This window comes from Dioscorea cayenensis, chromosome 4 (genome assembly GCF_009730915.1).
Source record: "Dioscorea cayenensis subsp. rotundata cultivar TDr96_F1 chromosome 4, TDr96_F1_v2_PseudoChromosome.rev07_lg8_w22 25.fasta, whole genome shotgun sequence".
Lineage (NCBI taxonomy): Eukaryota > Viridiplantae > Streptophyta > Magnoliopsida > Dioscoreales > Dioscoreaceae > Dioscorea > Dioscorea cayenensis.
The window spans coordinates 5,340,294-5,354,903 of NC_052474.1; the positions used below are offsets into that span (position 1 = coordinate 5,340,294).

A 14,610-nucleotide genomic window follows, 5' to 3' on the forward strand; every position below is an offset into this window, starting at 1 on the left:
GGTTCTGTTGCTTCTCCATGCTCTCGAATTAAGAAAGGAAGGAAAGACGGGATTAATGGCGGAAGAGGGGCAAACCCTAGACGACACCGAGACCTTTCGAAGAGTTAGGCAGAGGATTGCCGAGAAATCCAAGGTATTCTCCCTTCTCTTCTTGTTGATCCATTTTTCTATTGGTGTGGATTTTGATTGCTTGATTTCAATGGCTAGAGGGTTGTTGAGACGAAGGATAAGACTAAGGAGATCCTCTCCAAGCAGGCCATCAAGATTGCTAAGCAAGCGGAGGAGCACGAGCGATTCATCACAAAGGTCGGATATCAATCCCTTGTTTCTTTTCTTTCCATTGTTTTTTAATGGATTTCGATTTCTTCTTGGATGGGAATCAGGTGACTCATTTGCTTGGTGTTCTTGGATTTGGCGCATTTTGCTTCATCTTGGGTGCTCGTAAGTTGTATATGTCATTCACGCTTTGGCTAGGGCTTTGTTGAGTGATTCATCTAATTCCATTTCCCTAAATCAGGACCTCAAGATGTTCCATATGTGTATTGTGTGTTCTATGTTACATTTGTTCCTCTCCGCTGGATATACTATAGATGCAAGAAGTGGCATTACTACCTCTTGGTAAGCTTATTCCTTATTTACCTTATTTGATCTATAGTTATGATTTATGTTGTTACCAATGTGTGTTTGATCCTGAGAAGCATTAGTGTTTTGTTTGTTTTATACATTTCGCAATGTTATATTTGTGTTCTCTTTGTACTCAAATTCACTTTATTAATTAGAGCTGGATCCTGGATCTATATGTGTGTGTATGCTGTTCACGCTGTTAGGAAGATGCGAGAGATTTATATCTTGAGTTTCTATGAATTTTAAATAAGTATAAAGTGCTAGAAGGTATTGTTTTCTGTCCTTTTCCTAGAGAAAGTTTGGCCATATTTCTCAAACATTCTAGCTTGATATTCACTAAACTCTAACATTCCTTTGCAATTATTCTGATGAATTAAGTGAGAGGAACATTTTGGATTGCCTTACTAAAAGAAACATTAGGATATAATCAATTATTTTTTTTCAAATTATCATGAGAAAAGCTCTTCACTATTTGGAAGTAATTCTTTGCGAATGTTTTTCATTTGCATTATTTAGATATGAACATAGTAGGATTGATTTTCCAGTTTCCTATTGGAAATTGGGAAGACTTGGAGTATTTTCTGATATTATCTGAGCTTTTGTTGGATTCCTTTGTTGAATTTTTTTCCTGTGATATGATATTTGCTGATTTTGAGATAAGTATTTTTTTAGGAAAAAATCTTTTGCACTATGATTTCGTTTAAAACTTCACTGACTTTGAGACAAGTTTTTTAGAAAATACCTTTTAAACAATCCGTTTGTTTAAAAATTTATTGATTTTGAGGCAAGGTACTGGTTTAATTTTTGTAAGCATCTATTTTTCTGATTGTTTTAAAAATTTAGTTTTATCCAGAGAACTCCCATGAATCAGTATTGAATATACATTTCTTGCTATGCTTATTTTGCTTGTTGGCATATGGCTACCATGCCACCGAAAACATATCTCGTGGTAGGTTGGTTTTTATATTTATTGCATAATTGTAATCTTTGTGCTAATCATTTTTCCATGGGACCTTGCAGGATTTTTGTTACTATGCTAATACAATATTTGTTGTTATGCTCCTTTTCTTTCCCAAGCATGAAAAGCTTTTCATGATTTGCTTTTCATTTGCAGAAGTAAGCCCCTTTATCTAGGTCAATTTACTATGTCCTTCAGTTTTTCATTCTTATGAAATGTTCTCATTTTCCTCCTTGAAACAATGCAGGGGCCACTAGCTTGGGCTTTGATTGTTTGGCGTTGTAGTCTGGTATTTAGTTCTGCAGATAAGATTGTCAGTGTCTTGATACATCTCTTACCTGGTGAGTTTACTATCCTACTAATGATGTAAACACCAGAAATGCTTTCTCTTGATTCATTTGTTTGCGTATGTGTCGGTGTTTTCCCCTGTAGGTGTCTGTGTTTTCCCTTTTAGATTTTGTGTTTTCCACTATTACTCACTCACAACATGTTGCATTAATTCTGTAAATGTTGCTGTATATAGATTATTCTAAGAATATTCTCAATGTCCATTCATTTTATTTCTTGCACAAAACTATCTGGAGTCCTTTCAGATATCAAAATACCACTCCATATTTATTCTGTTCCCTGAAATGATTTTCACCAGACATGTGTAGTATGGCTCATCCAATCTCCAACTCCTCCTTCCGTCACAAAAATTCCATCCTTTTATTTAGAGTGGCTTTACAACAATCCATCCATAGTCCATGCACATCTTATGCTTAGGAAAAGATTGGTGCAAAAGTAGGAAATGTATCAGCAGTTCAACTCCCATTACACAGTCAGTATAAAATAGAGATTATTAAGGTAATGTTTGGAAATCTTTGTATAGAAAACTTTTAAGGGGCAAGGAAATGATGTTATTGAAAGTAACATTGTATGTTAAGGGTAGGAAATGAAAGGATTATGTTAAGAATGGCCATCAAGAGTGATATGGATAGATCAAAAAGGGGAGGTTGGCATCATTTGAATAAAAGTTTTCATCGAATTTGGTGGGCTTGCGAGAATTAAATTTGTCGGAGGTTATTCCAATTTACTGTAAATGCAGATTGCTACAGTACTTAAGACAACTGGATGTAGGAAAACTCATTTTCAATTTTAATTAACTGGATGCCAATTTTGAATCCATGGAGAGACCATTCCAAGGAATCACATGACCACATCAAAGAAAAACGAATCTATTGCCATAGAGGATGATAAAACTTGATGTCCCATTGGCTCCATGAAGATATTGTCTATGCCTTTTAGAAAGGCTGAAGGTATACTGAGCTAATCCTGCTCATCATCCACATAACCAACCGAAAGGATTTCTTCTGCTCATACAGTTATCCTCAAACCATGCATTTTATTGCAAACTCTTCTTCTTCTGCTCAATGGAAAAAAGCTGTGCCAAGATATTAACCCCAGACATGCTTGTGAAATTGGCTTTCTTTTGCTTCAAGAAGATTCTTAGTTTCTTAGCTTTCTCAGATATCGGTAGAATACTAATATTTTTAGCCACATTTACTAACAGTCAGCATGTCGTAGCACGATGTCTCAATTATCTCTGATCTCATGAAATTCTTATTCATTCCAGGAATAGTTTTCTTCACCATAAGGTGGTGGAACCCTGGAACCCTTGCAGCCATGCACCCAGTAGGGAAAGCCAAATCTTCATGGCCTTATGTTGAGGGAAAGTCCTACTTATCTACATGGTTGTTCGTGGTCCCGTTGGTTGCTTACACTTTATGGCAACTTCTGTACTTCCTCGTTGTTAATGTGCTACGCCGACAGCGTCTGCTACGTGATCCTGAAGTTATGACTTCTTACAGGTAATCTATGCTCTTTTGCATGAACCAGGAACTTTGTAAATTGAATAAAAACAACTATTATTAATGCCTTCATATTATAGTTATAGATATAATATCCCCTTAGAATCATCATTCCATCTAGCAATTAATTCAGTTTTATGGTATGAAACGTTTGTGTTAATTAGAGCAATGGTAGATTGTGTTCTTCACCAAGGTAGTCTGTTTTTTTTTTGGAAGAACCTCTCCAAATAGAGAAGCTATTTATTAACAACTAAAACAAGGAGGAACAGAGCTACAAATTGAGTTAAAAAACCAGGAACAAATTAAAAGTTAAAGCCAAAACTTCTAAACGATTTCATGATCCAAAACGGAAGGTCTTTACCAAACAAAAACAAATTAAGATGTTGATGAAGCGAGCCATACGAAGCAAGATTTGCTGCCGGGTAATCATCAAAAGAGGGGATGATATGAATTTGAGGATGTCTGCACATATCAAGGAGGAATTTCAGATTGTTTACTTGTGCTTCGATTCTCCAAGATGTGATGTGATCAGAGCATTGGAGGAGCTGGATGACTCCAGCATGGTCGCAAAGAATATGTCTCACAGGAATGTGAAGATCCAAAGCAATTTGGAGAGCAACTTCAACAGCAAGAAGCGCGATTATGACGCTGTTCGAGTATTGGCGGGAAGAGCTACCAGTAAGGGAAATTGTATAGTTAGCTGATGAAAAGAAGAAGCCAACTGAATTTACCTTGAGACTGTGATTTGTTGTTGCATGAGTGAACAAGAAATTATCATCGGCTGAGGAGAAGTTGGACAATAATAATTTTCTACCCATGAGCACAGAATTACTCCAGGAGTACTCGTCAACATGAGCAGCAGCCTTGAGAACAATGTTAGAGAAGATGGGACGAATATCTCTGAAGATGTAATCACAACGACACACCCAAATGAACCAAGCACTGGCGGCAATTAATGCTAAACTGTATGTAGAATGCCTGTGTTCAATGACCCAATTGCCTGAGGAAAAACCATTAGTGAAAGAAATAGATGTATTAAACAGACTATTAACCTGATCCCAAATGGCTTGAATTCTATCACACTGACAGAACAGGTGATCTATGGTCTCATGATGGAGACCACAAAAAACACAAGGGTTATCAGGGCCAAGATGAATGCTGTGAAGGAATGCAGAAGTTGAAAGCCGACCCCTTAAGCACAACCAGATAAAGTGTTTAATTCTAGGAGCAACAGGAATATGCCAAACAATGTTCCAACCATCCCATACATCAGGGCTAGCAAAGTGCTTGTTCAAAGTATGATAAACAGCAGATGATATTTTAGTGTGAGATTCAGTAGAAAACCAGGTCCAATGATTCTCAGAATTGTGATCAATAGCAATAAGAGAACTATGTAAATTCTCAACATTACTACCAAAAATATGATTAAAATCTTGTACAGACCATTGATCATTAGTGATGATATCGGAAAAAGTAATCTCATCAAAATCAACTTCCATATTAAGATAAGTGGGCTTTAAAGCAACAGGAATTTCATACAACCAAGGATCCCAAAGCAGGGATGTTCTCAAGGGGTTAACTTTGTTGATTTTGCAATGTTGTTTAATAAAAGCTGCTGTTTTACATAAACCCCTAAAGAACCAGGAACATTTAGCCGGCACAGAATCTTGCCAAAAATTAATTTTCCCATATTTATTCAGTAAGATATCAACCCAAATACAATCATGTTTATTTAAATATTTGAAGATGTTTTTAGACATGAGAGAATGTTTGGCAAGAGTAAGGTTTTTAATACCTAAGCCCCCTCAGACTTACCTTCAGTTAAAATACTCCAACTCACATTGTGGATGCCCTTTCCATTTCCATTCCTATTCCAAAAAATTTCTTTTACAACTTTGGAGATTTCTGAAAGGATTGAATCAGGAATGGGATATACAATTAAAGTGTAGACTGGAATTGAAAGCATGACAGAATTAATCAGGATCTCTTTGGCAGCAGAAATGAGATGGAAATTGGACCATTTGGAAGCCAGACTAATTACTTTATCAACCATAGGTTGGAAAGTGAGAGGAGCTAATCTTTTAGGAGAAATGAACACCCCTAGATATTTAAAAGGGAAAGACTCCTGTTTTAGATTCAAAATGTTGCAGACTTGATTAAGGATATGCTTGTTCATCCAAGAGGGGAAAAAAATTTGGGATTTGTTATAATTAGGCCATTGACCAGAAAAGCTGCTGTAATATTTTAAACATGTATTGATGTTTTTGGCAACCCTCCTAGAGGCAAGAGTAACTAGGATCAAATCATCAGCATACATTAAATGGTTGAAGTTGTGATTCAAATTGCCGTTGAAATCAGGGATAAGATTATGCTGAAGGCTACAGTTGAGCATGGTTGTAAGGGTTTGGGATACAATAATGAATAAGTAAGATGAAATGGAATCTCCTTGACGAACACCAATAGAGGAACAAAACCAGGGGGTGGGTTTACCATTAACCAGAATGGAGAACGAGCACGCATGCAGACAAGAATCAATCCAAGAAACCCAAAGAGGAGAAAATTCATTTTAATAAGAATGGAAAGAATTGCACTCCAACTTAGGGTATCATAAGCCTTTTCGATATCAAGTTTAATGATCATCCTAGGGGGGCTATGGGTATCAGATTCAATCGAATGAGCAACCTCTTGCACAGTAATAATGTTATCGGAAGGGCAACGATTAGCAACGAACCCCACTTGCTCACAACCAATGATGCTAGGAATTATTCTTTTTAATCTATTGGCGAGCAGCTTCGAGAGAATTTTGAAACGAACATTACATAGCGAAATTGGACGAAAATCTGAAACCAACTTCGGATTATCCTTCTTAGGAATGAGAGCAACGAAGGTTTTGCCCCAAGAAGAAGGAATGAAAGAATTTTTGAAAAAATATTGAATGGCCTCGAATAAATAACTTCCCACAACAGGCCAGAAAGCTTTGTAAAATTCCACGTTAAACCCATCAGGTCCAGGGGACTTACCTGAAGGAAGATCAAGCAAAGATTGATGAACTTCTTCAAGAGTAACATTGTGGATAAGAAAAGCACCGTCAGAGTCAGAGATTCTGGGAATATCAGGGGGAAGCTCGTCCGGATTGCTAGGAAGATTGCCAGAAGAAACACTCCAAAGGTTTTTATAAAACTTCGTAAAAGCTTGTTCAACGCCATCAGGGTCCCTGAAAACATTTCCATTAGCATCTTCAATTTGAGAAATATAATTGTGATGGGAGCGAGTTCGATAAAGAGCATGGAAGAAGCTAGTATTTCTATCACCATCAGAGACCCAATTTAAACGAGCACGCTGGGCCCATTTAATATTATTTTGGCGCTGAAGAGCAGATAATTTAGCGTAAAGACCTTTAAGAATAAAATGAGTATTAGAATCTAAATCAGAAAGCTCGAGAGAAGTAATATCTTTTTCAGTGTAAGAAATAGTAATATCCAGAAATAGCAAAATGAGACCCAAGGCAGTCTGTTATCACAGAATACTAATAGGAGTGGGTATCACCAACTTAAATGAAAAATAAATACAGAGAAGATCACCTTATGTACCAAAACCTGATGAAAAGTTTCATGTTAAATTGTGCATTGTGATATCATGTGTATCAACCTTGCAGAGAACTATCAAAGAAAGCACAGAAAGCAAACAATGTTTGGTGGAGACTAAGCGGTTTGCTGGGTGAGCAGAACAGGCAGATGATGTACATACTACTCCAAGCTGTGTTCACTGTGGCAACAATGGCTCTCACGGTGCCCATCTTCTTGTGCTATGAAATGCATGTGATTTTCCAAATTCTGAAGGTTTCTGCGGCCATTTGGAATGGAGGTAATTTTCTTCTTGAAGTGATGCCAAGGCAGGTTGTTCTTAAGGAGAAGATGAAACTGGAGATACAGCCCTTGACCATCCTGGAACAACCACTGGAGCAGCAATTTTTGGCTCCTGACATCATTCAAGCTTCAGGTGAATGACAAAGCTCTCAAACCAATAGCTACTATTTTTTGATAGAATCTAACTATTGAGTTTTGTTCTGCTTTTTTAATTTGATTATTTGTGAATTTGTGCAATGGTTTATTATATTTTTTCCAAAGAGTAAAATATCAGCAGGCGTTTCAGTTACTCATTACTTTGAAAGAGAAGCATGTAACTTTACAAATTACTGGAATATTAAAATTTTCTCACTGTGTGTGGAATTAGTTTTACTGCCATTATAATTTATTTATTTATTTGCCGCTGAAGGTTTTCTCTTTGTTAATTATTCCTGTTTAACTGTAATTTTTACCGATCCGGCTTCTCTTTCTTCAGGTTGTTTCTTTTTAAATTTTTTTAATTTTTCCTTTTTTTCCTACTCATTTTTTGAAAAATTACTGTTTGTTTTTATTGTTCTGTTTGTTCTATTTTTTTAATAAAATAATAATTTATATATTTATACCCTTTTTTTTTTATCCATCTAGAATTATTCACTTTTTATCAAAAGACAGACGATCTTATTATTAAGTATTCGACTAGAAAACCACCACATTTAACAGGCAAACAATTAAAAGGAAAAAAAAAAACCAACATACTTCAATCCCTAGTACTACTAATACGGTTACCAATTACCAAACATTACAAACATCCACTAACTCTTTCAAACCAACTACACCCTCAAAACACACTCAATATTACCATCATGCCACTCCATCACTCTTGTCTCCATTCAAGCGATCTTCACCTCGATGGTCTTGGGCTTCTTCGGCTCCGGCGGCGGCAGCTTCTCCACCGTGACCGTCAGCACTCCGTCCTTGCACACCGCCGCCACCTTCTCCGTATCCGCGTTCTCCGGCAGCGAGAACTTCCTCATGAACTTTCCCACGCGCCGCTCCATCCGCAGGTACTTCCCCTCCTTATCCTCCTCCCTCTTCCTCTCTCCACTAATCACCAGCACGTTCTCCTCCACCTGCACGTTGATGTCGCCGGACTTCACTCCCGGCATGTCCACCTCGAAGACGTACTTCCCCGGGAGTTCCTTCACGTCTGCCGGCGTCGCCGCCATTGCCTTCGCGTCTCGCACGTAGGCTCGGCTGGGGGCGTTGCTCAAGGCCTTCTCCATCTCTTCCGGGATCTCCACTAGGTGCTGCAGCGTCGAAAACAGCGGGTTCTCCAGGCCTAACATCCGAACATCCATTGCTTGCTCGAGCGAGATCTAGAATTCCGAATTGGGATTTCGAGTGATTCGATTTGGTGAGAAATTGGGGGAAATTGGGGGTGTTTATAGGATGGAGACGAAGGTTCCGGATTTCCGAGGATGGATTTCTCTCCAGGGTTCCAGAACGCCATAGAATGTTCTTCCCGGGCTTCCAGAAGGTCCTCTCCCTCGTCTCTTCTAGAAGGTTAAATGACATAAATGGCCCTGCTTTTCTTCTATGCAGTTATACCCCTTTGAAAGTTTGAATTTTTTTTTTCTTTTTTATATTTACATATATGTATATTACCTTCCAATTTTTTTTTAAGCTGTTTTTTTTCTCATTTATGCCGTTTCAAAACTTAATGATTGTTCTGTTTTTCATATAACCCTGGAAAAGTTTTAACTTTTTATTTTATTTTAGAATTATACACTTAGGGAGCTTCTGCACAAGTATATGAAAAATGACATCTAAATCGATATTGATATATATTTTGAATTATGATTTTATTAGTAATATAAAATTATACTCCCTTCGTTCTTTTTTATCTGTCATAAATCTATATTTTTTTTTATCTGTTATTTTTAAACGTCAAGAAGTATTTATTATTTTTTTCAAACTTACACAAACACTCTATTTAATTCTTTTCTTGAAATTTAATATGAAAGAGAAATGTGAAGATATAAATTAGGGTTAATTTTGGAAAGATAATTAATTTGTTCTTAGTATGTGAGATTTGATTACTGCGATGCTTTTTCATCTTATTTAAATTTTTATTGGACAAAGTCTATTCTAGAGCAACCATAGAATATGATATTGTAGTCTTTTCAAAGTTTAGAATGTTCATTCTGAGCTCTATTATTACTAGAATAGTTTGTCAATGATTAGTCTATTTGGAACATGTTCTTGATTGTTAGATTTTTCTCAAGTTTATTTTCATTGTAATGACATAAGAAACCAAACTTTATCAGTGCATACTATTCTGCTCAATTAATAGAAGTCTGGATATGATAATTAACATCATCTACAGAGGCTTTGCCTGAAATGATAAAAATGCTCTGTTTTTTTCCACTTTGCATATCCAACCAAAGCTATAACAGAGCTTTAGAAAGCATAACATTGAACCTTTTATTTAGATTTGTGCACTATCTAGTGTCTGCAATGTTGATCCATTTGAAGAATAGGAATAGTCTTGTAAACTAAGTGAAACAGGTCTTCGTTGATTCACTGTTGCATTTGATGGGGCGTGATGGTAATGAACTCCCTCATATGCGGTTATCACATAGCTCGAGTCCTCGCGATGTCTCTCTACCCTCTTTTTGACATTGCACCCTTCATTTGAACATTGGTAGTAATTCCTGCAATCGATTTCATTTATTTCCTTAGCATAGTTGTGTGTTATATATATATATATGTTTTGTGGCATCAAAGGATTACAAGAAGTACATGATATACGATTACATGCATTTCTATATAATTGAAATTCACTTTGCTTTTACCTCGGGTGTGGGCTGTTCTTCACAAATTTCTTTCCATACTTTCTCCATTTGTAACCATCATCCAATATCTCAATATCCGACTTTGTTTTGAATGCGATTTTCATTAGACAATCTTTTGAAGCGCTTTTGATAAAATTATCTCTCCTTCTGCATACATACAACCAGAAACTGATTCAAATGGGTAACACCTGAAACTGGATTCAATTATAAGACTTTTATAGTACTCTTTCTTGATGCAACCGTGGTGATCAGTGTGTGTTTGCAGGGTGAAATGTTTCTGCTGGCGTTCAGGAGGCAGCAGTGATGTGTCTTCTTTCTCCTCCTCGTCATTGAAGCTCAGGTACTCATCTACCTCAAATTGTGCATCATCTTGCTGATCACTGTCTGTGGATATTGAAAACATTGGAAAAAAAAAATAACAAGGTGTGCTAAGGTGATGATAAGATCTGCTCTTTGTGACCTCTAGTTTGAATGCAGTTTAGTTAGAGTTATGTGTTGATTTATAATATAATAATCACTTTCCTAGAGACTTTCCTTCATAGTGGAATGAAACCAAAGAAATTTCTAGGATGATAGATTAGTTCAATTCTTTCTCTTAATATGGACAAAACTTGTGGACTGGGTTGGGTGACTCTGCAAGTCTTCTTCTAATTGGGTCAAGTAAACCTTTGAAAGTTCTTTGATCTTTTAGAGCAGCAATTGTGCGTGTGCCCGTGAGGTGGGACGTTGATGTCCTTCTTCCTTGAATTTTCAATTTTATATAAACTTGCCTTTCTTGTCATATCCAATTGGGACTTCCATTTTGGATCTTTGTAAAAACGGAGACTCAGATAGGTTTTTTTTGGTGGTGGTTGTTTTTTCATGATCAATATAATAGTTAATAACACGACACAGATCATAAATAAAATAAAACTAGAAAAAGTTGTTTTCTGTGGGATAGAATTTTATAAGGATGCAAAAGAAATGTAGGGACCAGGGAGACATACGTCCATTTTTTAATAGCTTTTGTTTGTCCCATTGATTTACTTACCACTTGCAAGTTGCAAGTCCTCATCTAGTTTCTTTAATATCTTAGTGCACTTTGTCTTCCATCGTATTCATGGCTGTCATTCATTCTATACCTCATGTCCATGAATCATAATTTTAGACTTTGTCCAGTGTTTGACGTGGCAAAAGGTTTCTCCTCTTCTTCTTCACTGTTACAAGCCCATAGAAAACATCAATATGTACTACTTACTCTTGACACTCTTAAATACAACATTTTTTTCATAAACAAACAACTGTACTTGTCTACTTCTTGTGTTTTCATTAATGTCTCCAAGAAGAAACCCAAAACGCTCTCTCAAATTAAACAATATAAACATATCACATTATCCATAATAATAACATTAATAATAAAAACAAAACAACTTACAAACATGTAAATATTTCTGTCTCAATATCATCAATGCCAATGGGTAAGTATGCCTGGCCAACTTAAAAAACCAAACACAGGCACCATCCATCAAAATACATAATACATAATACATACAGAGCTCCAAAATAAAAATGAATAATAATAATAATAAATCAAATAAACACCCCTTTTTTTTAATAATAATAAAAAATAAAAATTAGTTATTATCATCATCATCTAAAATGCCGCCCATCATCATCATCATCATGATCTCGTCCTGCTCGTTCTCTTCTTCCTTCTCTTTCTCCCGATGTTGTTTCTCTCTAATGGAGTTCATCTTCTCAAGCTTCAGGTTCGCCCGGAACCGCGCTATGAACATGTCCGCCTTGTTGTTCACGTCTGGACTTGGCGGAGGGATCATTGGAGACGGAAGGGTCTGGGTCCTCCGCGGCGGGGTCATCGGCGGTGGTGGCGGAGGAGGTGGAGGCAATGTACCCGGATGGATGATTTGATCTCGCTTCTTGTGTGGTTTCTTTGATCTCTCAGTCATTGGTGGCGGAGGCGGTGGAGGAGGTGGTGCCGGAGATGGGAACGAGTGGACCTTCTTCTTGGTGGATGATTTCTTGTGGGAGAAGAACTGAGCGAGAGTGAAAGATGGCGGAGGCGGCGGAGGTGGAGGAGGAGGAGGTGCCGGCGGAGGTGTGGCGGTGTTTTGGGTTTCTTCGTGGGTTTTCTTCGATTTTCTCCCTTTTTTCTTGTTTTTCTGGTAGAACGACGCCAACTTGTTGGCGAAGTCCTTGGCTCCGACGGAGCTCTTTTTGTGGAGCTTTGGGGGTGGAGGAGGTGGCGGCGGCGCCGGTGATGGTGGTGGAAAGGGTTTCTCGATCTCGACCGCAACCTCGATCTCCTCTTCAACCTTCTTCTCCTCGTCTGGCTTCATCTTCGGAACCTTCTCGATGTTCCGTCTCCTCGGTCGCCGCTGTGACGGCGGAGGAGGTGGAGGTGGCGGTGGCGGGGGAGGCGCCGGCGCTGCAGATCTCGGCGGTGACGGCGGAGGAGAAGGATCACTACGGCGGAGAACAACGGTATCAACGGGGATTGTCTTGAAATCCGAATCCCGAGGAGAGGTAGCCCATCCGGATCGACGGCTACGATAGATCTCAAAGTCATCGGCAAAGCGCCAGGTGTCCCCCAACGCCGTCTCTTGCCGGAGATCCGGGTAAGAGCTACTACTCCTCATTCGACGAATCCCAACCGTCTGATTCATACCCAATGGTTCCTGAGCAGGATACCAGTCTTGGGATCGGTGTGTAGGTGTTGTTGTCTTCTCCGCAGCCTCATCTCCACCGTTGGTGTTCTTGCTAAGAATCCCACACAAGATTGCGCACAGAACCAAAACGAAGTTGAGCGCATCCCAGCCGTTCTTCAGCTTAAAGCTGGACGCTTTAAGATTCGGGATGAATAGAAGCAATAGAAACGAGAACAGGAGAACCAACAGCCATGGCTTCATCGTTTCCAAAAAGAAGAAGAAGAAGAAGAAGCGGATAAAGTGTGAGAAGTGGTAATATTGCTTTGGATTTCTTGCTCTCTTTTTCTCTTTCTCTGTTTCTATTTCTATCTCTTTAGATTATATATATATATTATGTTGGTTGGTGTAGTGGGAGGGACATGATTAGCTATCATTTGGTAGTAGACTAAAACTTTCTTTGTTGAAGGGATAGCGCGTCACGTGGCTTTAAATTTAGATTGGCAAGGTTTAGGGACCAGTTAATCGTTGGGGTTTCGCTATGCTTATCATGATTGTGACAGCACCAAAGTTGATGACTTTATCATGTCTTTTCTTATTTATTTATGGGATTATTTTTTATTTTTATTATTATTATTATTATTATTATTATTAATTTTAGTCAGGAGTTTGTGATCATTAGAAGTCTTTTTGAAGTTGTGTTTTAGTGTCATTGATCAATAACCTTTGGCTGCTATATGTTGTTGTTTTGATCACAATTCTTGATTTTGAGATGAACGGTTGGAGCATTCTGAATTACAGATAACAACAATTAACTACAAGAAGTTTTGATATTGTTTATTTATTCAATCACGCCTATTGATTTTGAGATGAATGGTTTGATCACGTCATTAGCAATAATTGGCTATAGATAATTACAAGAAGTTTGATTATGAGGTTTTGTCATTTGATTACAAACATTGGTTTTGAGATGACTGGTTTGTTCACTCTGTCAACAAGTAATAGTTGTTTGTAAAATTTTTTATGAATAGTTGGTTCACATTATCACCAGGAAAAGTGATTATACATGTTTACCACAAGTTTGTGTAATGAGGTTAAAGTCAATAAATAATTTTTGAGTCCTATTTCAAAAGTTTTATTTTTTTTTGATAAAATGTGTGCACATGTGTATGAAAAGAAATTGTAGTAGGTTTCAACAGGTGGTGGTTAAAAAGCCTTTTGAAGCTCCGGAGCTTGTGGATATTGATTAATTTGATTGATTGAATTTGAAATGGTGCTAAATTGATTCCTGGAATAAAATAAGTAAAGGTTGGGATTGATGGCTACCAGTGCTGTCGTGTCGTCTAATTTTTCACACAAGTTAAAAGGGATTGGTGGAATAGTGACAAGAGGTAGGCCACACTGCACGCACACACAGCTAAAGAATTGATAGCAATAGTATTGCATGATTGATATAATTAGTTGTATTTATTTATATACCTGTTTATCTGTGTATACAAACACATAAGAGGTAGATTGATTGATTAATTTCCTATCTGAGTATGATTTATAGATTTCATGATATTATAACTATCAATCTCATGATTTTTTATTTTTGGAATTTGCTATGGAATGTGATGTATTTCACACACTACGTACACCTGTGAGTTTAATATTAGGAAAACTTTGACCTATAAAACATTAGAATTGTATTCAATAAAGTATGAATAGTAGTTAACATGAACCAAAACAATTAGGAAGTTGATTTGGTCTCGTGTTTGGTTGTTCCTTAGAACGAGCATATTCCAGTGATATTATTTAATTCCTGAACAATGCTTTTATCTGAATGAGTTTATC

General features: G+C 37.3%; 4 protein-coding genes across 6 annotated transcripts; 1 reads left to right on the forward strand and 3 right to left on the reverse strand.

Annotated features, from left to right (window-relative positions):
- The first annotated feature begins 3 nt into the window (after nucleotides 1–3).
- LOC120258079 (glycerophosphocholine acyltransferase 1-like) lies at nucleotides 4–8,024 on the forward strand. 2 transcript variants are annotated; one of them, XM_039265424.1, is made up of 8 exons: nucleotides 4–133; nucleotides 208–306; nucleotides 384–441; nucleotides 518–618; nucleotides 1,645–1,740; nucleotides 1,830–1,923; nucleotides 3,198–3,432; nucleotides 7,088–7,649. In XM_039265424.1, exons 1-8 carry the CDS (start codon nucleotides 56–58, stop codon nucleotides 7,437–7,439), a joined length of 1,113 nt encoding a protein of 370 aa, XP_039121358.1. In that variant the 5' UTR covers nucleotides 4–55; the 3' UTR covers nucleotides 7,440–7,649. The 2 variants fall into 2 exon arrangements, with proteins under 2 accessions (XP_039121358.1, XP_039121359.1); XM_039265425.1 differs by lacking the exon at nucleotides 1,645–1,740 and having other exon boundaries at nucleotides 7,088–8,024.
- On the reverse strand, nucleotides 8,006–8,728 carry LOC120258085 (17.3 kDa class II heat shock protein-like). Its single transcript, XM_039265430.1, has one exon. The coding sequence runs from the start codon at nucleotides 8,633–8,635 to the stop codon at nucleotides 8,168–8,170; it is 468 nt and encodes a 155-aa protein (XP_039121364.1). The 5' UTR covers nucleotides 8,636–8,728; the 3' UTR covers nucleotides 8,006–8,167.
- Nucleotides 8,729–9,641: 913 nt separating this feature from the next.
- On the reverse strand, nucleotides 9,642–10,621 carry LOC120258081 (probable WRKY transcription factor 75). Of its 2 annotated transcripts, none has more exons than XM_039265428.1 (3): nucleotides 10,357–10,621; nucleotides 10,133–10,300; nucleotides 9,642–9,991 (listed from the first exon to the last, which is right to left on the reverse strand). In XM_039265428.1, the coding sequence occupies exons 1-3, from the start codon at nucleotides 10,533–10,535 to the stop codon at nucleotides 9,766–9,768; spliced, it is 573 nt and encodes a 190-aa protein (XP_039121362.1). In that variant the 5' UTR covers nucleotides 10,536–10,621; the 3' UTR covers nucleotides 9,642–9,765. The 2 variants fall into 2 exon arrangements, with proteins under 2 accessions (XP_039121362.1, XP_039121363.1); XM_039265429.1 differs by having other exon boundaries at nucleotides 10,133–10,279; nucleotides 10,357–10,620.
- An 858-nt stretch (nucleotides 10,622–11,479) lies between these two features.
- LOC120258799 (leucine-rich repeat extensin-like protein 3) lies at nucleotides 11,480–14,585 on the reverse strand. The gene has a single exon (XM_039266233.1). The coding sequence runs from the start codon at nucleotides 13,036–13,038 to the stop codon at nucleotides 11,746–11,748; it is 1,293 nt and encodes a 430-aa protein (XP_039122167.1). The 5' UTR covers nucleotides 13,039–14,585; the 3' UTR covers nucleotides 11,480–11,745.
- Nucleotides 14,586–14,610: the final 25 nt, after the last annotated feature.

Excerpts from the sequence above, each read along its gene's own strand:
- LOC120258799 (XM_039266233.1), bottom strand. The coding sequence starts at position 13,038 with ATGAAGCCATGGCTGTTGGTTCTCCTGTTCTCGTTTCTATTGCTTCTA.
- LOC120258085 (XM_039265430.1), bottom strand. The coding sequence starts at position 8,635 with ATGGATGTTCGGATGTTAGGCCTGGAGAACCCGCTGTTTTCGACGCTG.
- LOC120258079 (XM_039265424.1), top strand. The coding sequence starts at position 56 with ATGGCGGAAGAGGGGCAAACCCTAGACGACACCGAGACCTTTCGAAGA. Across the intron at positions 134-207 it reads GGATTGCCGAGAAATCCAAG|AGGGTTGTTGAGACGAAGGA; the intron begins GTATTCTCCCTT and ends TTCAATGGCTAG. Across the intron at positions 1,924-3,197 it reads CTTGATACATCTCTTACCTG|GAATAGTTTTCTTCACCATA; the intron begins GTGAGTTTACTA and ends TATTCATTCCAG.
- LOC120258081 (XM_039265428.1), bottom strand. The coding sequence starts at position 10,535 with ATGTTTTCAATATCCACAGACAGTGATCAGCAAGATGATGCACAATTT. Across the intron at positions 10,301-10,356 it reads CACGGTTGCATCAAGAAAGA|TTTCTGGTTGTATGTATGCA; the intron begins GTACTATAAAAG and ends CATTTGAATCAG. Across the intron at positions 9,992-10,132 it reads AAGAACAGCCCACACCCGAG|GAATTACTACCAATGTTCAA; the intron begins GTAAAAGCAAAG and ends AATCGATTGCAG.